Source organism: Rhamphochromis longiceps, linkage group LG12 (assembly GCF_057381845.1).
Source record: "Rhamphochromis longiceps isolate RC_006_pf linkage group LG12, R_longiceps_female_GT1.1, whole genome shotgun sequence".
In the NCBI taxonomy this organism is placed as follows: domain Eukaryota; kingdom Metazoa; phylum Chordata; class Actinopteri; order Cichliformes; family Cichlidae; genus Rhamphochromis; species Rhamphochromis longiceps.
Window position 1 is genome coordinate 34,947,768 of NC_140568.1, and position 25,055 is coordinate 34,972,822.

The 25,055-nt window shown below is 39.0% G+C and overlaps 1 protein-coding gene across 1 annotated transcript; it reads left to right on the plus strand.

Moving 5' to 3' along the window:
- The first annotated feature begins 623 nt into the window (after window positions 1-623).
- On the plus strand, window positions 624-22,735 carry LOC146657727 (tricarboxylate transport protein B, mitochondrial). The gene is made up of 9 exons (XM_085426032.1): window positions 624-1,373; window positions 10,977-11,084; window positions 12,812-12,911; window positions 17,365-17,503; window positions 18,392-18,476; window positions 18,831-18,935; window positions 19,252-19,367; window positions 19,480-19,553; window positions 19,905-22,735. The coding sequence occupies exons 1-9, from the start codon at window positions 1,262-1,264 to the stop codon at window positions 20,017-20,019; spliced, it is 954 nt and encodes a 317-aa protein (XP_085282158.1). The 5' UTR covers window positions 624-1,261; the 3' UTR covers window positions 20,020-22,735.
- Window positions 22,736-25,055: the final 2,320 nt, after the last annotated feature.

Genomic DNA, 25,055 nt, shown 5'->3' on the forward strand with positions numbered 1-25,055 from the left:
TGCATACAGAAAGAGGAATAAAGTTTACACACTGTGTGTGTTCGTGCATTGTTATTTTACATCAGGAGACACTGGGTGTGAAACATTTCAGTTGAATCAAACAAAAATTAAGAGTTAGACTACGAAAAAAGTGGACGGATAGAATTAAAATGCATGAGTGGAAATGTGTTTACTTCTCATCAACACAGCACGCTCGCAGAGGCACTGGTGCGCGTGCTTGTTCACTGTAAATACCTTCAAAGTGTTTATTCTGAACTGCTTAAGTCACATCCAAAAAGGAGAGACTAACACAAAACATAAGCTTTAAAAAATACAAAAATGGACGAACCTACTCTGAAAGGTAACTTACACTAAACCGATTTAAAAATGGAGGAAAACAGGAAAACCTAACTGCTCTGGAGGGCTCTTCCCCTCCCTGTTTTGTTGTTTTGCAAAAGAGGGTATGGAGTTTCACCTTTAAACATGGTTTACATCCATTTTTTGCTACACTGTAATTTCCATCCTCCGCTGGACTCTGACATTTTGGTAACCGAGCTGTCATTTATCTGACTGATGGTTTCTGTCTGTGCCTCCGAGCCTCTTTGTTTGGAGAGGGTGTGGTTGGACTATCTGGACCTGTAACTAGCCGGCGAAGTCAAAAATGCTCACCATTTTCACAGCAGACAATAACAAAGGACTCATTTAGCCTATTTCTGTTTTCCTCGCTCAGCTGTAATCATCTGTTTGGAGGAAAACAGTGAGGCGAGGCTGTGCCCCGCCCTTTTTCGCTGTTGTGTGTGGGGGAAAAGTGGCCGGTCTCTCACTTTGCGCTCTTACAGCTACAGCTACACACCCGGTGTAACGTTCACTGACCGCTCGGCGGATGTTGAAGTTCATTCGCTTTAATTGGACATTATAAAGTTCAGCAGGATACACGGACACAAGTCTTTATCCGCCCCTTTCTGTGCTTCCGGCTTGCTTTGCTCTCTTACGTACTATCGTCGTGACACGGGGTTTCCATGGTTACAGATAACATTTATTGGATATAGAAGATCCCAACTTCCTTGACAGTTCCAGTATCCGCCCACTGTCAACACAGAGATCCGCCGGAGTCTCCACCTGAATCCAGGAAAGCTCTTCAGACTGAAGGCGCCCAGGTGTTGCGCTACTATACTCTATTTGGAAAAGGAAAAAAAAAAACAAAAACTAAAAGAAAAAACTGCGAGCCACACTAGACTGGAAGCTTTGTTTTTAGAATTTTACTGCGTTTAATCTGGTAACTATGCAGGGTAAAGGCACTTTTATCAGCCCCTTTCACAGACCGCGGTGTCTGGCGGCAGCGGCACCGGCTGGGAAAGCGAAATTAACTCATCCGGGAAAAGCGATTCTGGCAGGTAAGCGCATCACAATCCACACGGAAAAGTCTCACATGGACACAATGCCACTCTAGTGTTAGTCACAGTTCAAGAAAGCATCCACGCCTCTTTCTTTCTACTTGGCTGTGCTATGAAGCAAAACTTTGTCGAGTCAGAAGCCAGGGAGGTTTAAAAAAGTCAGCGAGCAAAGACGCGCTACAGTTTGCAGAAATGTCACTATGTTGGGATTAGAAGAAGTTATTATGAGCCAAAGGAGTACCACACTGGTTTGTATTTCCGATAAAAGCTTTCCTTTTAAATGACACGTCACACGTTTTCTTGCATGGACGTGAGTAAGTGGAGTTGCACTAATGTGTCCCAGCTTCAGTTTAGGCAGTAGAGCGTAAGATTGAAGGAAACGATCTTTAAACAAAGTTATAGCCTGTATGTCTTAAGCCACTCTAATCTGGTGCTGCTTGAATCTTCTACAAAAGGAGGATTTTATTCTTCGGTGTTTCTGTGCTATCAAATCCATCTGTGCTGTCATGGTTAGGTCAGTTTGACCCACTGCACTGACTTGATTTTTATCCTACTTATCTAAAGATCACCTTCACTGCACTTAACATAATGCGCAGTGGGCAGTCGTCCACGCACACTTGAGCCATTTAGAGTCTCGGGTTTGTGCAGTGGGCCATCAGAGCACAAGAGATGGCTTCAGGCTGTATGTTCTTCATTAAAGTACACCACTAGTCTTCTTGAAACTGTACATATTTACATTTTGCTCTTTTTGGGGGGCGTTTTAAGCAGATCTCATCACCTGAGGTTTTGCACTCAGAAATTTACACATTTTTTTTACTTTTGTATGTATTCTGTCATTTTTTTTTTTAACTCAATACTTGCAACTGACAATTATTTGAATGGTTTATCAATCAATGTTGAGTTTTTTGGGAGTTATGGTTTAACATCTAATTTAAAAAAGGCCATTAATGGTTGATTATCTCCAAACAACTGATATCTAGATCAACTGGTGAACTTACTATTCAACAAGACTTGAGTTGTACCGAGTTGTCTCCTTTTGCCCCCTCCCCTCCAAAACCCCTCGACCTCCCTGTGTGATGATGATCAGGCTGCAGCAGCTCCGGCTGATGAAAAGCCTCTCTGAGGTGCTCCTGTATTAAGGCTACATGCTGATATTTGGCAGCACTCACACTGATTTTTCAACCCTGAGCTGCTGCAGTTGTCGCATACTGAATGTTTTATAGTTCTGAAGGAATTCTTTTTGATTGTAGATTTAAAAACACCAGCTGCTGTTTTTTTTTTAAATACTTTAAATAAATATAAATGTGATAAGTTACAACCTCAGTTCCAAAAATGTTGGGATATTGTGTAAATTGTAAATAAGAACAGAATGCAATGTTAATGTAGAACATAGAAAACACGTTAAAGCTTTAATATGAGATATCTTAGAATGTTGTGAAAAATATTAGCTCGTTTTGAACTTTATGTAAGCAACACACCTCCAAAAAGTTGTGACTGGCTACACAAAAGGCTGGTAAATTAAGTGACAATACAAAGAAATAGCTGGAGAAACATTTTGCAGTAATTAACAATAGGCCAGTAAAAGACTGGATTAAAAAAAAAGAGTATCTTAGAAATTGTGTAACAATTTCAGAGTAATATAAAACTGTGAAGAATTTGATTATCTCGTCATCTACAGTGCTTATTAGAAGATCCTGGGAATCTGGGGAAATCTGTGTGAAAGGGACGAGGCCGAAAATCTGAGGGTGCCTGTGATCTTCATGAGCTCAGGAACACTTCCAGAAATCATTATCTGTGAACACAAATGGCGCCTAAAGGTCTTTCGTGCAGAAGAAGAAGCTATATGTGATCATGGTCCACAAACGCTATGTCTTCTCTGGGGACAAGTGGAAAACTGTTCTCTGATTAGAGGAATCAATACCATTGAGAGGTATTAGCAATGGTATTGACACATCCACATACCCTTTCGTGGGGTCATACATACAAATTTCATCAAGACGATGCTAAATCTTGTACTGGATCTATTACAGTAGCATGGCTTCATATTAGAAGAGCCTGGGTGCTGAACTGCGGGCAGTCCTGCAGTCCAGACCTTTTATCAGTTTAGAACTTTTGGAGCATTTGGCACTGTCTCAACTTTTTTGGGGATGTGTTGCTGCCATCAAATTCAAAATGACCTTAGTTTCTTCTTAAAATGGTAAGTTTAAACCTTTTTTCATGTTCTACCGTGAATAAACTATGGGTTTAATATGGTAATGAGATTTGCAAACCATTGCATTTTGTGTATTTTTTGTATATCAGAATCAGAATCAGAATCAGAATACTTTATTGATCCCTGGGGGAAATTATTTTTTATTACAGTGCTCCATTTTAAACCAACATTAAGACAAGACAGACAATACGCTAACTAAGAATAGTACAATATATACATATATATACATACATACATACATACATACATACATACATACATACATACATACATAAGTCACTTATAAATAAATAAATAGATATTACACAGCTTCCCAACTATTTTGGAACTGGGAACTGGGAACCTCTGATTCACATTTAAGGCTATTTAGGTATTTTTTTCCTGTGCACATTAAAGCTAATTTATATCAGTTTGAATCGTGTCACTAGTCTGACTAATGAAGCTGTCAATTCAAAAACAGCCAAATAGTGTAAGATTTTGTGTTAGGGTGGGAGGTGGAGTAAGAGGAGGAGGAAAAAAATCTCATGTCCTGTCAGCTGCATAGAAATGGAAAAGAGGTCGTGGTGAGATCTTTGCCTTCCCCCATCACTCCTGTGCAGCCTGATTGACTGGATATGGCCCAGTGTTGTACCCTGCTCCCTTAGCTGTTTAGCTCAAGTCAGGCCTGTCTGTCTAGTTTTGCAACAGCCGCACAGTTGCATTCTGTCTCAACTTTGTGCATCCTGTGTAGAAACCAGCGACTTATCATTCTCTGTCTACAGTTTAGAAATGAAGGTGCATCAGAGCGTCACAGGATGACTCAGCAGTAGATATAAAATGTGTGATTCTGACGTGAGATACCAAAAGGAAAGATAATAGTTTAAACAGTCCTAACTAGGTTTTCTTTTTGGTTTTCTGCCATGCTAATGCTACTTTGTATCCTTCTTGGTTAACAGTATGTCTGTGTACACAGAGAAAGTCACTCACATAAATGGCCAAAGGCTCAAAAGAAGACAAAGCAAGAAGCAGAAGGTCAAAGCTTAATGGCTTAGCGAGCCCGCATAGTCTGGTTGAGAGAAGCGGGGTATTTATTTATTTTTTTTCTTTTCTTTTCTTTGAGCTCTTTTCTGCTCCCATTGGTTTGTTCAGCTCCTCTCTCCACAGCCACTGGTGATGACTGAAGTTGAGACACGACAGGAGGGAGAATTTTATCTGTGTGAAGCCTCAGGGAGAGAGCGATCTAAATGCCTCTCTGGTCCTGGTTTACAGGCTGTTGTGATTTCATGTGCTGTTGTAGCTTTTATTAATAACCTTTTTGTACTGGCGAAGCGGACTCAGAGCCGCAGTAAGAATGAGGAAGTTTTTTTTTTCTTGCTTTCCTAGATAGATTGGGTATTTCTCTGATAGTTTTAATATCACATTTCCTCCTTTCCCCCTTTCTTCTCCTCTCCTCCATCACTCTCGCTCCAGCCTCGGGGCAGCCAGTTAAGGTTTCTGAGTGGCTGTCTGCTCTCAGGCTCAGAGGGCTCATCAAACTGTGGCTTACTCCCCGTTTCCTCGCGTCACAGGCGACACACAGTGTCCCCTCCCATCCATTGTGGTTGCTGCTTGCAGACCCTGAGTACCAGGAGGCGAGACAATAATTCACAGTGCACTCGTCTGTTCAGCCCCCAGCCACCCCACTGTAACAGCTTGCACTCCCGCTCACGCGAATAAACATCACAGAAAAAAGATTGCAATAATTTAAAATACAGAGCGCCAGTTTAATGTCAGCTTAATATTACACGTTTTGTTTTTGCCATTGTGTTTCTGATTTTTTTTGCAGATCTGATTTAGTACCACATTGTTAAAAAAAAAAAAAAAAAAAGAGATCACTCAGCATCAACATGAAGCTGCTATAAATTTGTGTCAAAGTTAAATATGATATATTAATTATAGCAGGGTAATTAATTTACAACTAATGTGTTGGGTTCAAAAATACCCTGATGAAAAATGGCTAGCTCAAAACAATAATTTAAAGGCCTTCATATCCTATTTCCTCAGACAGGTCCTGAGGGAAATATCCGGCTCTTAGTGGCAAAATTTTCCAGTATGTGGAGATACCTATAACTTTTGTCTGCTCTTGGTCCTTTGCTGTGTACAGGGCTTTTAAAAATAGCTGCCTGCATCTGGAAGGCACACTAAAGAGAGCAATAAAATAAAACAATGAGCGTAAAGATGCCAGAACACACACGATCTAAATGTGTTGTAAACATAGACTCTGTATGAAAGAGTGACAAAGCTGTTCTGACACTGCTTTCCATTTTAAAGCCATTAGTTCAGTATCAAAGCTACATTGGGGCCAGGGATCACAGATGAAGGCTGGGAATCACTGAGAAATCAGAGAGTACAGAACATTTATACAGCAGGAAATTAGCAGTCTATGTAAAGACAGCCAAGATCGTCCCCTTCAATCCCCCTTTCTGTCTCCATTTGGGGCCATGCATTGTGTTGTATCAAACAAGTGAGAGCATAAACTCATCAGGAAGCTGTTTCCTGAGGTCAAAGATTGGTTGAGAAGTTGTTTCATCGTAGACAACCTAATGCCTTTTTGACACTGTTGCAAACGTTACTTTAACCGATGCTGAAAGTTGGTTGTCATTCAACATAAATACATAACTAATACAAATTCAGCCTTGTCTCCAGATGTACAGCTTGTCACAACAACCTGTGCGTAGTTGCTCTGCTCATGTAAAGAAGAGTACAGCCTTCATGCTGCAGGGTTCTAGGCAGTTGAATCGACTCCTATGTAAAATTAATCAACATCCCCCTCATATAATTAAGCATCAGTGGAGAATTACAGAGTGTTATCCAGGACAGAGGAAGCCTAAAAGGCCAGACGTCAGATGAATTATTCTTTTCATCTTTTGCGCAAGTCAAACAGAAATATCGCAGCACTACTAATATGACACCTCCTGTTTGAAGTGCATCAGTCCTCTGGCTACGTTCTTCATGTTGACTGGAGATTTGACCGTAAGAACATCTTTCCCTCAGACTCTTTCCCGTGTTTTCTCCCCACCAGAGAATTGGAAGTAACCGATAACCATCCTGATGAAGAACATCCGAATTAATAATACATTTTGATGCAAAACACACAGACCGACACAGATTATTTTGGGTGTGTTCTATTGTCTTTAACTTTTACTGCATCAGTGATTTAGTGCAGCAGGCTGAAGAGCTAACCCTATACTGCTAGTGAAAAAAATATAAATACCGATAGAAACGGTACTTCCCATATATGTAAAACATGCCACATTGCCAGGTCTTCCTAACTAAAAAGGAAGTTTTTTTTGTTTTTTTTTCCTTCTTCTTTTTTTTTTTTTTTAGTGCACCAGATGTGCTGGGTGCTCATTGGTCACCATAGCAGACAGGACAGGATTTCAGAAGCTGCTCTTCCCTGTCAGCTGGCTGCCTGGCTGTCTTCTCACCTGGCTTCCTCTGTGTCTCTCTGTACTACAAACAATGGACGTCAATTTGTGTATGTGTGGATTTTTCATTCGTTAATCTCAGTTGGTCAATGTGTACATAAAGAATGAGTTCAAAAGTAGGTGGAGTTGAAATGGTGGGTCATTTAAGCGATAAGTCAATAAGCACCTAAAGGGTTTCTCCTGGCTTAAATGGACCTTTGGAGGTGACTGAGCACTATTGTACCACATATAATAAAGATAGCAGGCCTGTGCTACATTAATTAACAGAAATCTTATTATTTCTGCAAGTGAAATGATGTTCGCTTGTCAAAATGTCTGAAAAAATTTGTACTACAATCTTGGTGATTTCCCTCTGGGGGGAAAAAGCACAAAACCTCTTTGGGTGTGCCAACATTTCTTATATAAAAGAAACCTTCCTTAACTATTCCATCTTTTCATTTCTATGGATGCAACCCTTTTCTTTATCGTCTATAATTGTGAACAGACTGTGTTTTGGTAAGGATTTTTATACATAGTCATGTGAAAAAAGAAAACTGCCTTTCAATTCTAAGATTGTAAATATCAGAAAATAAAAAAAAAAAAATTGGTACATCTCAGGTTTTAAATTCATTTAAATGCAACCTTGGATGAGCAAAACACACAACATAACACACTGTATCCTTATTTTTTTCAACACCAGGAAAACTAAAATGCAAGAAAGCAAAAGGTAACTGTATAGCTAACAGTGTCTGGGCGGATTGCTGTAATAATTATAAATGTGCAAATGTTTCAGCACCAGGTGGCTGTCTGGTCTGGTTTGTGGTCTAGTTCTAATTTGGTGTGAATTAATTAATTTGGAATGAATTTGAAACCAGATGGCTGATTGAGCCTAGTCACAGCACCGGTGTAGCTGAATGGAAGGAGATTCCTGCAACCAGGATCCAAAGTTTCAGGGAAATCCTGAAAGTGTTACAAAAGTGTATTCTTGCCTCATATGCATATAATTCTGAGATTTATGTCTCACACATTTTTGGCTATGCAGGCATTCAACTGTGCAGGGCCCATCTGTGAAATCGGAGAGGTGTTGATTAAGTTATAAATTTATCTTCTCTGCCCAGAGAGTGACAGTGTTACCTTGAAATGGCACATCTGTGTCTGATTTAATAAACTGCTGTTTAGTCTAAGTTTTTAACAGTCTGTAGAAGCATATTTGTATCAGGGACTCCATTTTTTTTTTTTTTTTTTTTTTTTTACCCTCTTCTGGGTTCAGCTTACTCTTTTCAATTTTCTTTCTTGTAATATTAAGTGTCAGAAATCCATATCGATGCATCGATTTTATGACACAGAGTGAAGAAGAGTAGTGGGGGGATGAGGAGAGAGGAAGGAAGGTGCTGCCGAGAGAAAAATTAAGAGCAGGAGAGGGAGAGCGAGCCCGGGACGATAAAGATTAATGGCCATTTTTCTCATGTATCCCAGTTTTGGCAGCTCACAGGAGTCATTTAGGGTGTCATCTGTAAATGTGTGTAGAGGCACGTGTGTGCCTCAGTACTGGGTATATGCTGCAAAATGGACTAGGAGACAAACGGGCAGCTTCTCCTCCGCAGGCGCTGTGTCTGATGAGGATTGATCTTGTGTTTGTCTCTGCTGCTGAGTCGCTGTGTTCTGAGTGAGTGCTGGTTGGTTTTACATGCAGAGACGTCTTGGCACAAAGCAGAAGAATAATGTTGATTGTTTAGTCTTCTATCCAAGACACACTGGGCCACTGATCCTGGATCAGGATGGATGTCGCTGAATGGAGTATTGTAAAGCTCATGTGATTTCTGTTACACCTCAGCTGGCGTACGATTACTTACTACTCCAGCAGGATTAGCAGCATTACAGCTCACGAGCCTCCTGATTAAAATGTATGTCTGTCTGTGTGTGGTGATCTTGTGTTTGGCTTTCAGATCTGAGGACAGTTTGTCATGCTTGATTTTAGAGATGAGGTTAGAATTTGGTTTAGCATGGGCAGCTACATTGGCATTCGGCTTAGCAGACTCCTGAGAATCAAGGGCAGCTAAATGGAAAATTGCTAATAATGAAATATGTTGCTGAAAAGTTAATTAACAATCACCTGTTTCCGGGTCATTGTTTATAAAAGCACATAAAATATTAAAGCTAATAAAAAGTTTAACTCATAGTTGGTGGATTAAACATTCAAGGACCAAACGTGCCTTTATCTACCTTAATGGGCAATTTGTTGTACAGTCAGAAGAAGTCGCACAGAGGGTTTCAAGTACGCAGTCTTAAATAAACAACAAGTGAAACATGAAAACTTACTAAAAATGTAGAAGTCCAGAATAAAGTAGGATTATTATAAAGTTAGTGTGTCATTTAAAAGGCCAGTGGCAGCCGAGGCAGATAAGGTTTAGTCTTTGCCATTTGTGTTGGTATACTGTGTCTGAAGTCAAACAGAAGCAACGTGAGCTCCTCAGAAAAAGGGCCAAGATCAGCCACGACTGACTGGGCTTCTTGGAAGTCCTAGGCTCATGTGCAATGTTGCTGCACACGTTGATGATACCTTGCAGTCTACTTTTATTTTTTTAAGGTTCAGTGACATGTACCAGGCAAATGTGGATGTAAGAGTAGATTCAATGAAACATAAACACCACAAAGTTTGTGAAAAAAGTACATGTGCTGCTAAGTTTTTCTTTAAGAGGCACCTACTTGAAGCTCAAAGGTCAACAGCATGCACATAAATGGTGAATAGTACTTGAACTAAAGGCTAGAAACTAGACTGGAAACCAGGAAGGTTTCCCCACTAAATATTTCTCCCATATTTACAGAATCTGATTACGGGGACCCTCATGTTACTCATTGTTATGGTCAATATATCAACGTGAAAACGTCATGATTTTGCATTCTTAAAATGTATTTTGTTGTCAAAAATAGTGGTGAAAATACATGCTTTCTTCACATTTTCCTGGTGTCCCAGCACGAGTGAGTCAACTAATGCTAAAAGTTGATGCTGTTTTAAAGGCAAATGGTCGTCACACCCAATATTGATTTTAAAATGTCCATTTCCTGCACTTTGTATGACGTCAGTACTTCACTTTGAGTGAGATGATTTGATTTTCACTGTGTTGGATTCCTGTGGTCTTTGGGGAAATTGTTTTGGTCTTTGCTCAAATTTAGATGTGTTACTGTAAGAGGTTTCTCATTTCTGATTAGATTTTTTTTTCAAGCACTAATTTCTGTAAGTGTCTGTGTAAACCCGTGACTTGCTTGTGCCTCTCGTGCACGCTGTTCATGTGTGTTCATCTGTGTCATTGAGTTAATGGAGGGTCTTGGCCTCGGTAATGGAACCCCTCCCTGTAGGCCGTGGATAATTTAATAATGTCAACCGTCTCTCCATCCCTCCTCCTTTCCTTGTGACTCATCTGTGTTATTCTTTGGCTTTGAACACTTGTCCTCATCTACTTGCAGTAACTCACTGTCTTTGGCTGGTTTCAGGCCAAACCCTGCAAGAATCACTTAAGAATCACCCTTTTCTTGCTTTCTTTCTGCCTATTTTTCTTTCTCCAAACACTCATTTAATGCTTTAGGTAAAGAAAATAGTCAAACGTGTAAGTGGCAGCTGAATTTTCTTGCACAACCTCCTTCTAGTTTATTCATTCTTCATTGAGACAGGAACAGTTGATTCATTTTTGCCCAGCTCGTTACTCTTCCTCCCTCTACAGCAGCGCTTTTAATGTTTATGGAGGGAGAGCCATTTGTGGAGTCACTGTAATGATCCATGATGTAATGGCGTACCTTGTAATTCTTAAGGGGAGCAGCAGTCTAAGTAAGGCTGCACCCAAACAGACACAGCAGCTGGTTTTCTTTCTTCAGTGTTCACTTTTAAATTGGTGCCACTTTTGTCTGTGGCAGTTCTTGTATGTTCTCTGAATGAATGATGATAGGGTCTGATTTCTTTTGTGTTTCCAGGTGGAATCGCAGGTGGCATAGAGATCTGCATCACCTTTCCCACAGAGTATGTCAAGACCCAGTTACAGCTGGATGAGAAGGCCAATCCACCAAAATATAGAGGAATAGGTTTGTATGCAGTGAGTGGAATAGTGTAAAATGAGTGGAATTCATTCACCAGCCACTTCATTGGATATGCTTGTTCAGTCACACATTAATGTGAACATCTAATTAGCTAATCACATAGCAGCAGCTCAGTGCATTTGAGCATGTAAATATGGCCAACCTCCTGAAGTTCAAACCAAGAGTCACATGAATTATGAGAGAAGAGGACAGACTCATCAGCAGGCAGATGTAAACAGAAGGCAAACGTTTATTTAGGCTGATTAGAGGAACTCAAAACTCATAGCACTTCAAAAACTGTTAGACACACAGGGGCAGTAACAGAAATATGAGGGTAATTAGCATATGTGGACACAGCAGGGTATTGAGAGACAGGTGAAAATAAGGAGGAGAAAGACAACTAAACACTACACACTGAAAAAGAGTAACGATCAGAATAAAACAGGAAGTGATAGCAATAACTCAATTGGGGGAAAACAGACTCACGAATTACAATGTGAATTTAATATGGGATAAAAATGTCTCGATGCATGCTCAATCATCCAGGCAAGGAAATCCCAGAAAGTTGATTCTGTTACTCTTCGTCAGTCATCCAAGTGGCTTCTTCAGTTTCAACATCCAGATGCACAAAATCAACTTTCTGGGATTAATCTAGGGTAGTTGACAAAAGATGATGGAACGCTTTACATAAAACAGCCTGGCCATGTCTGTCCTTTTATGACCACAGTGCATGCACGGCCCATGTCATCCTGTCTGGTTCTTTTTGGTTGCGTTATCATTTAAATTTTTGTTTTTTTACATGCAACACATTTCATCAACCCATCAATGGACTGCTTTACACCAATGATATGTACTTACAGACATTATGTTTATTATTGAATCTGTTAAGCTTTTGTTAATATTTATAAAATTGGAAGCACAACTCTATTCGTGGCATTTGAGCAAGTCAAAACACTAGCATGGTGTACCTAATGAAGTGACCAGGGAGTGCAGGATTTAATCTGGTGGCAGACATCTACTACAGGCTCAAAAACAGTATTCTTTATTACTTTTATTCAAATTTTCAGCAAAACCTAATAAAATAAACAGTATTTCTGCAGCAAGAGAGCATAAAGAATGATAAAAAAAACATACAATAATCCAATAAAAGCAACACTCTCGGGAGCTCATTATCTAATTACCCATCATCCCCAGGTACATTAGTGATTCTGGCAGGCTGTCACTGTGCTTGTTTATATGACTTAGATCAGACCAATGCACACTCGCCATCCATGCATACGAGTGTACACAAACACACCCAAGATCTGTGGATATCATTTGAGGATTTGAGGATTGGAGACCGTGCTAATGAGCACTCAAGACAGCTGCTGCTTTTCTTGTTCAGTTGGCTTCATTGGAGAACTTTGATTGCTGGACTGATGCAGCCAAGAGCCAGGAAAAAGCTTAAAGTAAAACACCAGATTTTGTGAAAATATCAGCTGAGGTTCAGCCTATCTGCGGCATATATATGTTATATTTAATTACTGTTGCTACATGCTCTTTTGTGATGTTGATGATTGAGGTGTAAATGACAAGTGTATTGGTGTATTCTCTAAAGGGTTAATGCACTCAGCCTGAAAAACAGACAAATTGTAGAATTTTTATATTTGAAAATTAGAAAGCAAACTGTGTTGTATGCAAATATGCATATCATGTTCATTCTATAATATTTGCTGCTTGTGTACCTGCTTTAGGTGACTGTGTGAAACAGACAGTACAGAGTCACGGTATCAAAGGGCTGTACAGAGGTCTCAGCTCTCTGCTGTATGGATCCATACCCAAATCTGCTGTCAGGTATGTTATAAAGCAGAGGTCTGTCATGTGCAAGGTAAATACATTTGCTTGAGCATAATTTGTGATGTAATATTCTCAGTTTATTAAGTTAAAATATGGCTGACGTAAAGAGCAATGTCCACAGTCACAACACAGTAAATGCTGCTTGCAGATTTACTGCACTTCTACTTTGTTACGGTGTAAGAAAATGGAATCAAAAATGGAATCGCAGTGATGCTGTATATACTCCTCCTCCTTCTGCCCCTCTTAGTTCTCCTTTCTTCCTCATCATCATTGTATAAAATCAGTTTTTTTGTTTGTTTGTTTTAAAAAAAAACTTTTTTGATTGTCTTTAGGAGGATGTGTGGTCAGCAGATCTATTTTCACATGACACAGCAGTTAGTGTGAAGGAATTGTTTTAGAGGACACATTTTAGATACCTTCACTTTGTTAATTAACTGAGCATGTACACAGCATTAAAGGCAGAGGTAGCCATGGTGACCATTTGTTATGAAAGTCCTGTTTTGAGGTCTAGGGTAGAGCATTTTCGTCATGGTGTTTTGAAAGTACCTGACGAGCAAAGGGTGGATTGACAGCATAGTGAGACTATCTTCATTTCTGAAACAAAAGACTGAGCTCATAAATTCATCAGGAAAGTGTTTACTGAGGTTACAGAGCAACTGAGCTGAGGGCTGTTTTCCCATAGACTTCTATACAACAGTAACCTGCAACGTGAGGAATCACCCCTGCTGTCTATTAGATAGAATGGAGGTTTAAGTTACTTGCTCAGTGGCTTCATTTTTTTAGACCTAGAAGCTACACCCAGCTTTTATGCTATGTATGGGATACACCCTTTCCTCAGATTGCTTGCATCATTCTATAAATAATAATAAGAACATAAAATAAGAATCATTTTAATTTAACCCATGTGTCATTTTTTTAAAGCTTTTTCCCGTCTTTCTTCTCATTGACATTTTTCTTGATATCAGACAGAAATGACACTTGAACTCAAAGCTTTCTAAAAAAGTTTTTGCTTTTAACTTTGTTGATTAAAATCTTAGATCGCATGCTTATATTCTAATAATCACAAACTGGTAGAGAGTACATATGTACAAATATAAATGCACTGAAGGAACGTGGAATGAAAGGAACCCTTCTACCTGAAACCATTAACTCACACACTCCAATTATTCTAGTCCATTACCCACAAGGCAAGGCATAAATGCCACACTAGCATTCAGTATAATTATGTTATTCTTTTGTAGCAGTGACATTTATCTTCAGACAAGTGTGAACACACACACACACACACACACACACACACACACACACACACACACACACATATTTGTGTAGCTATTTTTGTGAGAACATTTATGGACATATTACACTCCCTAGTGCCTTACCCAATAGAAACCTAACTCTTACCTTTTATCATAATAATAATAATAATAATGGATTGCATTTTACATAGTGCTTTTCGGGACCCCTCAAAGCGCTTTACAATACCACTATTCATTCATTCTCACATTCACACACTGGTGAAGGCAAGCTACAGTTGTAGCCACAGCTGCCCTGGGGCAGACTGACAGAGATTGAAAGTGAAAGTATTAACCCTCAAACAGCCCTTTGAAGGGGTGTGGGAAAATGAAAAATCTTCACTTCCTCACTGTGTCCTCACTCCATTGTTCTAAAACTCAAACTGATCCTCATAAAGATGGTTCTACATACATACGTATACACACACAAAATAAAGAAAAGAGAGAGGGGAAACGATTAAAATGAAGAACAAAAAACTAAGTGTGTGTGTGTGTGTGTGTGTGTGTGTGTGTGTTATGCTGGAGGGTAACGTGTGTCTGTACAATAGAGAGACAGGCCCAGCCAGGCGGCGCAAAGATGCCACTCAAACTCCGACAGGGTCTCAATAGGGTTACAAACAGGGAGACTTGGGTGTGTTTATGCTGATGCACAGTGTATATGTTTGTGTGTGTGTCAATCAGCCTTTAGCATCATTTTAAGAGTGAGTCTGAATGGTTTTGTTTCAGCTCAAAGGAGAATTTTCTGTGAGGGAATATGGCAGGGTGGCGAAAAGCCGTTTATTGCCATAGAAATGTTATAAGGGAATATGATGTCATTTATATATGGATTTTGGACACTTTCTACTGTGCAGTGAAGTTTAAAAATCTTTATAAATGGCCACATTGCATATTAGCATTCGTATAACATGCTCTCTGTGGTGTATACACATTTAGGCCAGGAATCTTTTAAGCTTGTGACCCATTTAGCTGTTGACTATAATCAGCTGTTTAACTTTTTTTATACTTTGTCAGCCCTAAAGAAAAAATATTAAAAATTCTTAATAAAATCACAAAAAGGACAAAATTAAAGGCAGATTTGAAACACATAAATGGTCCTTCAAAAATGCTTTTTCTACTTGCTACTGAAATAGAAGAGACTAAACAAACTGATAAGGATATTTTGACTTTTTGTGATGGGTAAGGTCATCTTCTATTTCTGCTCTTGAGATCAGCCTACTTTGAAAATTAAAACTGCATACAAGTGGTCACATTTTATACAGAAATGTGTATGAAATGCCTTTGTCTCCATTGTCTACATGTCTTTTGGTCTTTTTCATTTAAGATTCTTACCCCTTTAAATGTCTAATAATAATGATTATTATAGTTATAATTAAATCTGCAAAAGCTGTATATTTAAAAGGATCAGAGGGAAAACCAGTGACTTCAAAATACTGCAGAAAATAAATACTTGAGTTAAAAAAAAAAGAAAAAGAAAAATGAATATGAGAAATTAAAAACTGCTGAGATTTGGAAAGTTAGTTTTGATTAATGGAGAATACCTTGACACTTTTCTATTAAGCACTGCTTGGTCTGCTTAGTTTTTCTACCCCCTGCCTTTTTTTTTCTTACTTCCTCCATCTTCTTTCCCCTTCGTCTTTTCCATCACTCCTTTTCTTCCAGCCCGCTCATTCCATTAACTGATTGCCTGTGCACCCTCATGTGCCATGGAGTATGCTGGAAGGTTGTCAGGGAGGTAAGAGAGGGACATGCAAGAGAGCTTTTGACCTTTGTCTCTCCTTAGCTCTTCATCCATATCAGCATCAGCATTCTTTCTTCTCCCTTCCCTTTCCTTTCCTTCGTCTTCTCGACAGAAAAAAGTGACCCTATAAAAACGACCCCCTAACGAAGACTGGGCAGCAGTCCACTATCTAGGATGACTCATCTGTGACTGTGGATGTCAGCCAAACGATGTGTCACATTCTGACTGTAAAGTTTAGTCCACTTGTTAAATGAGTCGGGGAGAGGCTATAGAGTAAATTGGCAAAGGAGAGAGCCTGACAGTAGCATATTTCTCCTCGGCAGACTTTAATGAATAGCATTTGTTTCACAAGGTTAGTCATTAAGTGCTCTGCCATCATTCTAGCATGCTGTGCGGAAGAGCTTTATTTTTTAATTTGCCCTAAGCTAAAACAGCGTTTGTAGTCAGCAAATGGTGTGAGAAAAGACAGGAATTTATGTTTATGTACTGTTAGGTGCTGCTAAGGATTCAGTTTATTGTGGGGAGCCTGTCTTTCAAAGCAATCTGAATCAGTGCGAGTAGTGAGACAGGAACAGATGTGGAGAGTTAATGAGCAGAAGTAAGTCTTGGTTAGAACGGCAGATGGAGAAGAAAACTAAAATCCGATGAAGCGAGTCTAGTTTTTTTTTATTTTTTAGACCTGTTACAACAGCAGGTAAATGGTTCAAGCAGACTGAGAAAAGAGAGGAAAACAAAGCATTCATCAAGACCTAATGTCTGTGCTCCCCCTCCTCTTTGCTAAATGTACCAGGCAGTGTCCTCCCGCCGCCACAATTCAATTCCATCTATAAATAACCTTTCTTGCAAAGGACTTGCTGGCACACCATTTGCAGAGAAACACAAACCACACCTCTCTGTAGCTGGGCTGGCTTCCATGGCAGCTGTTGCTGGTCACACATTGGTTACTGAGACTCTGCAGTTTATTGGTTCATCTTTAATGAGGATGCAGGACGATAAAATAAAACGCCTGAACACATTAGGCTGTTACAGCAGTTTGCTTTCTCCAAAAATCTGAGTTGGAAGAAGCTTTCTAATTTCATCTGTGCTCACTGAGACATGAAAACCCTTACCTTTGCCTGCAGTATTACTATCTATTTGAATTTATTTAGTTTACTCAATTTTAGTAAAAACAAACGTGACTACAGTGGGTAGTTTAATTTCTTAAACCAACTTTGAACTTGCAGTGTTGCCATGTGAAAGACTGAAATAATCTGAGTATTTGTAGAAGAAATTATTTCACAGTTCACAGTGTAATCACAAAGATTGCCCACATGTAATTATTAAATGAGATTAACTTTGTTATTCAGTCTGTTTTTCTCAGACACTCCTATGTCTACATTTCCCATAATTCTTTGCTGGCTTTTTTCCTACTTGTTAGGTTTGGGGTGTTTGAGTTCCTCAGTAACCACGCCAAGGATGAGTCCGGTCGACTGGACAGCACCAAAGGCCTGCTGTGTGGGCTTGGAGCCGGGGTCATGGAGGCTGTTCTGGTGGTCTGCCCAATGGAAACAGTCAAGGTGTGTTACTGAAGCTCATCTGAGCTGACCCTCAAATATAGAGAGAGCAACAGTGTCAATGTATGAAAATGTATAAAAACTTAGATAAAGTGCAATAGTTTGGTGCCTTTGTAGGTCCACTGTGAATTATAATCTATAAATTATGAACTGCAAATAATGAAATTTTACTAAATGGGATAAGAGATATTTGTGCATTTTAAAATCACTTCATGTTAGAGGGACTTCAGTGCAAAGATGGACATCTTGGGATGTTCATAATCTGTTGTCTAAATGGACCGTTTGTTAAATGTGACCGTTTTCAGAAAGTGGGCAGCATGATGGTGCAGCAGTTAGAGCTCACATCACCTGAAAAACCTCAATAAGGTTTCTGGTTGTAATTTTTGTCTGCTGGGGCCTTTCTGTGGGGAGTGTGCATGTGTGTCGCTGTGTCTGTGAGGATTTCCTCCCACAGCTCAAAGACAGGTTTGGTTGTGTGGATGTGAGAGGGTGCGGTGTTCTGCTTCACTGTTTTAGCCCTGTGAGAGACTGCGGCTATTTCGGCTGCAATTTTGGATTCCAGCGATTATTAAAAGATTACTGAGATAAAATAATGTGTGCCACATTCTGTGCAGGCTGTGGCTTGTATACAGTTTGATATAGCAACAATTTTATCAGAGTCTATGAAGAATTGTTAAGAATGACTTATAAATTATTCTCATCATAATTTTTGTCATATTGTGTCTTCGGCTTATGAAGTAAAACTAGTTGAAAACCACTGACTGAAGGTTAAAGTTACCAACCTTTTTAGAGAAATATTCTTTGTAAGAGAACTACACTAAACCTCTTCAGTTTTCACTCCCACATCTGTAAAATGTATCGTCTGTATTTTTGTGTCTTTAATCTCCCAAGGTTAAATTCATTCATGACCAGACATCAGCCAACCCCAAATACAAGGGATTCTTCCACGGAGTCAGAGAGATGATCAGGGCTCAAGGTAAACGTGGGCTTCATGCATGACATTCACCTGACATCTGCTGGTTGGTTAGGGTAATGCACTGGGAAACACTGACCCTGGTCAAGCATCAACAACAATATTCACTCTCATATCATTGTGTAAATCATCAGACAGACTGCCCCCCTGCCCTCCCCCTCCAACAACATTTACAGCCTCTCATACTGAAACACTGAGATGTGATGTCAGTTAAGATTGTGAGGCTTTTAGTTCTTAGCCCTTAAGTTGGAAATTGGGATTGGACTGTGGTATTCAGGTTCTTTTCTATTCAATGTGCTGTCTAATTTAATTGAAGAAGGATTTATTAACTTATCCTCTGGCTTCCGGGTTGAACAGGATTAAGAGGGACATATCAGGGTCTAACTGCAACAGTCTTGAAGCAAGGCTCCAACCAGGCTATTCGATTTTTCGTGATGACTTCTCTCAAGAACTGGTACAAAGGTGCGTGTACACGAGTACAGCTGGTTTGTTATTACTATAAACAATATTTAATAAAAAGAGACCAACTCTGCAAATGGTCTGAAGGGTTATTGTAGGTCATTGTGCAGTTCTTTGAACCCCAGTTGGGTTTCCAAAGGCTGTTTTGCATAGTAATAATACAGTGTGTGGAGATTGATATATATATATAGAGTATTTCTTTTAATATTTATGATGTGAAATTAATTAGCACATTAGTATCCTTCATGTTAATGAGTTTAGAACTAACTCTGATTTAGAGCTAACCCCACCCTTCATACTGCTCTGTCACATTCATAAGGTGATAACCCCAACAAAGCAATAAATCCACTGGTGACTGGACTCTTTGGAGCCACAGCAGGAGCAGCCAGTGTATTTGGAAACACTCCACTAGATGTCATCAAGACAAGGATGCAGGTACATAATGCAACAGATGCTACAAATCACACGCTTTTTCTTACTTGTGTTTTCAAATACGAACTTGCAACCCGTGGACAGATGTACTAATGCTCTTCTGCTTTTTCTAAAGGGTCTAGAAGCACATAAATATAAAAGCACGCTGGACTGTGCCATGAAGATCTTGAGATATGAAGGGTTGGCAGCGTAAGTACACCTCCATGTTTTATTTCGTTTGGTTTGGCTTGTAGTGTTGGTTTCACAGCTGATTTAAAACAACACAGCTTTAAAAAAAACAATGTGTCTTTCTTTATTTCACAGATTCTACTGTCAACACTGTATAAGAAATGCTTTTTGGCTTTAGTTTATTACTCTAAAGAACTTGAATGAAAAAATCTAAACTTAAACACTTTAAGAATAAGAATGTGCCAAATGATTAAAAAAAACAAAAACTAATCAAAATACTGGAAAATATAACCCTAACCGCAGATAAATATGGCTCCACCCTAAACAATTAATGTCTTACATACTCCTCCCTCTTTCTTTATCCCTCTACAGGTTCTATAAAGGAACAGTTCCCCGGCTTGGCCGTGTATGTCTTGATGTGGCCATAGTTTTCATCATCTATGAGGAGGTCGTAAAGGTTCTGAATATGGTCTGGAAAACAGAATAGGTGGTTGGACATACGACGAAGGTGGCAACTTCCTCCTTCACAAGCATCAGACATAGATCTGACTTCAGCAGGCCTCTTTTGTGTCATGAAACCAACAGCAGAAGGGGTGAAAAAGAGAGCTGAACTTAGATTAGTGTTGTATGCAGAGCAGGAAGTCAATATACTCGGAGACAAAAGAAGAAAAGGGGGCCTGGCGTCACCTACACCTGGTGTAAGTGATGCTCAGCATCAACATTCCCTGACAAGATTGAAGAAAAAGAAAGATAAATGATAATTAAATAATAATAAAAAGAACCTTTATTCTAAAGATGCATCACCAGTTTATAAATATATAGATAAAATACTGGCCAATAGCATCGCCAGCAGCAGCACCTTTATTTTAAGTTATCTGGTTTACTTTCTCTGTAAGCCTCTGTCAGGGAAGAGCATTATATGTAGTCATTCACAGCTGTTTTACTGCAAATATGCAGATATCCGGCTGGATTTTCTTGAGTTTGCGTTGCTTTCTGTCTCTTCTAAAAGTCCAGAGGAGCCAGAGTGCAACTGGTTGCAGTTTGCAGTCACACAAGCTGCAGCAACTTCCATAGTTGGGCCTTAAATAAAATTGGTTTATAACCTGCCATGTATTTTTATACAGTGTAGATTCAATTTAATTTATTGATAACTTACAGAATATTATATATTTTAAATCCTGTGCCAAATGTCAAACCTATTGTGTTATGAAAGTCTGTTCAGAAGAAAGCAAAAGTAACCTAATTATCTTAAGAGAATAGTAAATATTATGACTATGTACTGTGAGATACATAATTTTTGGAAGTGAATTATTAAATAGAGAATTAAGAGAATATTTGCTGTTAATCTGTGCCACACTGTTGTTGTTTTTTTTTTTTTTTCTTTATCGGGTGTATAAATGTTTGGGGTTTTTTTAAGATCACTGTGAGTCTACAAGACACAATGAGTTGTTTAGACAAAGTAACATCGGGCTTCTATTTTGCTTTTAGTGGAAACAACACTTCTAACTGGGTCATATTTTACCAACCTGACTCCACCCAGTGTGGATTTTTGTTCTGTTTACATTAGATACAGTTTTACTTTTTATTTTATTTATTTATTTTTTCCTGCTAAATACACTGCTCGGCCAAATTAAAAAAAATAAATAAATAAAAAAAATTACAAATTCTAATATTTTATTGGACCGGCTTTAGCTTTGATAACAGCATGCAATCATCAGGGCATGGTTTTGATAAGCTTATGGAATATCACAGCATTTATTTCTATCCAGGGTTGGTTTAATTTTTAATTTTTTTTTGCCAGGATCTTGATGATAGCAGTGTCAGGCCACTGTGAACATCACAAAGATTCTCAATGAGTCTGCGGCCAAGTCATGTGTGAAAACAATGATTTGTGTTCCCTGACCTGCTCTTTCACAATATGAGCCTGACAAATCCTGGCATTGTCATCTTGGAATCTGACCGTGCTATCAGGAAAGAAACAAACATTACTGAAAAAACCTGGAGGATGTTCAGGTCATGTGCTGACGTCATTATTTGGGCAAGTAATGCTGCTGAAACTCAAACTGCTCAGATCATAACACTGCCCCCGTGCGAGGCATTCGCCATGATGTATGCATCACTTCATCCGCCTCTTTTCTTACCCCAGTGCACCAATGACTCTGGAACAGGGACCTCATCAGACGAAATGCCTTTTATTTATTTATTTTTTACAATGCTCCAGAGTTAAATTGTTATCCTCCTGAAGTGGCATTAAATCAAGTTCACGACCACAGGATATCACACGATTCTTTAAGAAAGAGAAATTACTCACTGCATCAATTAGGGTTCAATCTATTGCCATCTGAAACTTCACTATCTGTCCAATGGAAGGATGCTAACTATTTGCTTCATTCCAGGTGGTGACTTTTTTTTTTCTGGGCAGTAATTGTTTCTTATACAAATTTTTGGATGATTGTTGGAAATCAGTTTGTTCAGTTTCCAGCGTCATTCTGTTTCAGTGCCATGTTTCATTCAAAGTTGAACTCCATGTGCCTTTTGCGGGTGTGTTTGTTGGCGAAAACATCTTGACCAGTATCCTCATGCACTATCCAGCTTCACCAGGGTGACAGTAATTTCTGTGGTGGTTAAAACGGTTAACGTTTACATAACCAACATCATGCCATCAAATCCAGAAACCTTAATTTTTAACGTTTCTGTAAACACTCATGAATGTTGTTTTTTGACTGGCATTCACCCTGTTCTGTCCTTTTAGGTGTGACAATAGCTTATTTCATGTTTAATTAACCTGCTCTTTAATCATCATACAAGAAAACTGTGTGGTCCGGACATGTTTTTATAATAACAACAAGGGGTCTGCTTGTTCTAGTTGTTACCACTGTTCGAGTATTGTAATTCTCAAAATTGTCTTTTATTTAATATTCATGAAAATATTATTATTATTATTCTGTATTTTCTGCGCAGCTAGACAAAGTACTCATGTTCACCACTGCCAGGCAACCAAGAGAACATTATACTGTGATAATAAATCAGTGTATTCCAATGCTGTGTATATGGAATTGTGTGTTTGTGTGCGTGTGTGTGTGGGTCATGTTGATGAAGCTTGTGCAATAAATGTCCCTTACTTAATGTCTGTGCTTTAATGTAAAGTTGTTTGTTGTAGGGGGATTTGAAAACAAATCAAAATAAACATCTGAAACATTGAAGCATGCAGTCTGGTTGTTTTTGTTGCCCTCCTCACTCGTTAACTGTTATTCTGCCCTTTTCCTCACTGCAGATAACATCAGGACAAAGGGGGGGGGGCAGGCAGGTAGGGGAGGAATCGAACAAGGAACTCGTTCTTCTAGTTTTGGCTCTTGTGCCTGTACAGTGAACTGTAACTATCCATGCTTTCTCTCTCTCTCTTTCTTACTCATTTCGTTACTCTCTCTCTCACGCATTATTCAAAACACTGGTTCAGGAATGCACAGCTCTCTGCAGAAGATGACTTGAAATTTTTAGTTTGAATGAGGAAGTAGAAGGACTCATAAGTAAAACTCAAGCAACAAAGTAAAAAAAAAAAGTACTCACTGTGGGGAATTCTTCTTCTTTGGGAGAGTCCAGCTAAACTTGAAGCTATCTAATGCAGTACTGTAATAAATCCATTAATTGGGTCATAATGTTGCGTTTGTGATGTTTGTGATATAATTCCTTGACTTCCCCCTTGTGCAACCTCAACATCTTTACAGTATAAAGATTCTTGTGGCTTGGCTCAGTTCCATCGAAGCACCCTGACATTTTCTCACACGCTTTACTCCCGGACATCACTTGATCCAGATCCTGCAGTCCTTCAGCACATCAAGGTGTTTGTAAATGTTCTGTCTCACTCTGTAATTAACTCATCTTAGCTGAAACTCAACAAAGAGCTTTTAGTGGGTGACATTAGAAAGGCCTAGGAACTGGTGTGCGCAAACACCGAAGGTCTCCTTGGAGTGTGATAAAAGCATCTCCAGAGATGTTGTTCAGTATCAGTAGGTGGAAGGAATGCATGCTGTGTGCAAACATCTTGAGGATATTCCTTTACACTCACAATTTTACGGTAATAGAGGAGCACGTGTGAAATGCTGACTTTAAACAAATGTGATGTACAATCCAATTCTGGGCTCGTTGTCATGGTCCTGGGGTTTTGTGTTTCTGGGATTTGAAAATTTTGTGAATAACTTCACTTTAGGTTTTTGTTTCAGTTCTGTTATTATGTTAGAATTTTAAGTTGTTTGTTTCTTTAACCTTGAGAAAACAAGGTTAAACCTACTATTATTTTATTATTCCAGTATTTTGTGAGTGAGTGTTAGTTTATGTGCTTTTGAGTCTGTGATTCCTGGTTTTACCTTATGACTAGTCTACTGATAGTTTTCTCTCTCTCATGTCTTGTTAATGACTGTTCCTCTGTTTCTTTCATGTCTACTGTGATCCTTCTGATCTCCCTGTTTAGTATTTGTCTTTGGTTTATTCCCTGTGTTACTTTGAAGATTAGTTTTGTTTCATGTGTCTCTCTCTCACACACAGCCTGTGTCATTTGTGCAGTCTTGTGATATTTTCTGTCTCATGTTTTTTTTGGTTTTTCCCTTCTTTTTCCTTTTTCTTTTTTCTTTTAAATGCTATCCTAATTTCAGGATCTAAAAACATTTTTCTCTGATTTTATTAATTCTTTTTCTCCTGTTTCTACTGTAATTCATTCTCATCATTGTATACGTTTATCTTACACATCCTGCATTTATGGCCTCCACACAGATTCACACTCATTTTCAATCACAGTGGATATTTGATTTCTTTCTCAGGGCAACAAAGAAACAAACAAAAAACAAAAACAAACCTAAAACAAACATTGACAGCCAAATGCTGTTTTTCCTGACAGAAACTAAACTTTGCACCTTTATCACAAAAACAGATTATTCAAGTTGGTGATTATACATGAATATAGTTCAAAGGAAATGAACTGAAGTACTGTATACTACACATTTCATCTGCTTTAAGCACTAGGGGGCGCTGTTTATCAAACACGCGTACACACTTCACCGACGAGAACGCCCCCTCCTCCCCCCCTCCCAGCCCCTTCGAGTGCGCACAATAGGGCTTTATGAGGAGCGGCATCATAACGCTGTCTTCCTCTTCTTCTCCCTTTCTGCTGCTCGGCAACGAGCAATAAACAATAAAAAAAAAAATTGTTTCTTGAGAGTAGCTTGATTGTGTTGCCAACTTGCAGCTTGTAGGCGGTTAAACGAACTGAGTATGTTTAATGAAAAACATTTCCAAAGAATTAGCGCAAGTTTATGTCTCACTCTACTGCCCCCCTAACCCCAGCCCCCCACACAACTTTTTACTTAAATATTTCTCGAGGGCAAACATGTTTGAATCTTTTCATGGTTATAAAGCAATGCATTAAAACAAGCAATTTTAGAACATGGAGCTTGAATAATTAACAAAGCTCCAAAAAGGACTCGCAACTCCTTAGAATACTTCATACAGATTTGTACATCAGATACCGCT

Bases quoted from the DNA above. Each gene is read 5' to 3' on its own strand.
- LOC146657727 (XM_085426032.1), top strand. From the start codon at position 1,262: ATGCAGGGTAAAGGCACTTTTATCAGCCCCTTTCACAGACCGCGGTGT. The intron at 12,912-17,364 runs GTATGTTATAAA...CCTACTTGTTAG, and splicing joins ATACCCAAATCTGCTGTCAG to GTTTGGGGTGTTTGAGTTCC. The intron at 19,554-19,904 runs GTAAGTACACCT...ATCCCTCTACAG, and splicing joins AGATATGAAGGGTTGGCAGC to GTTCTATAAAGGAACAGTTC.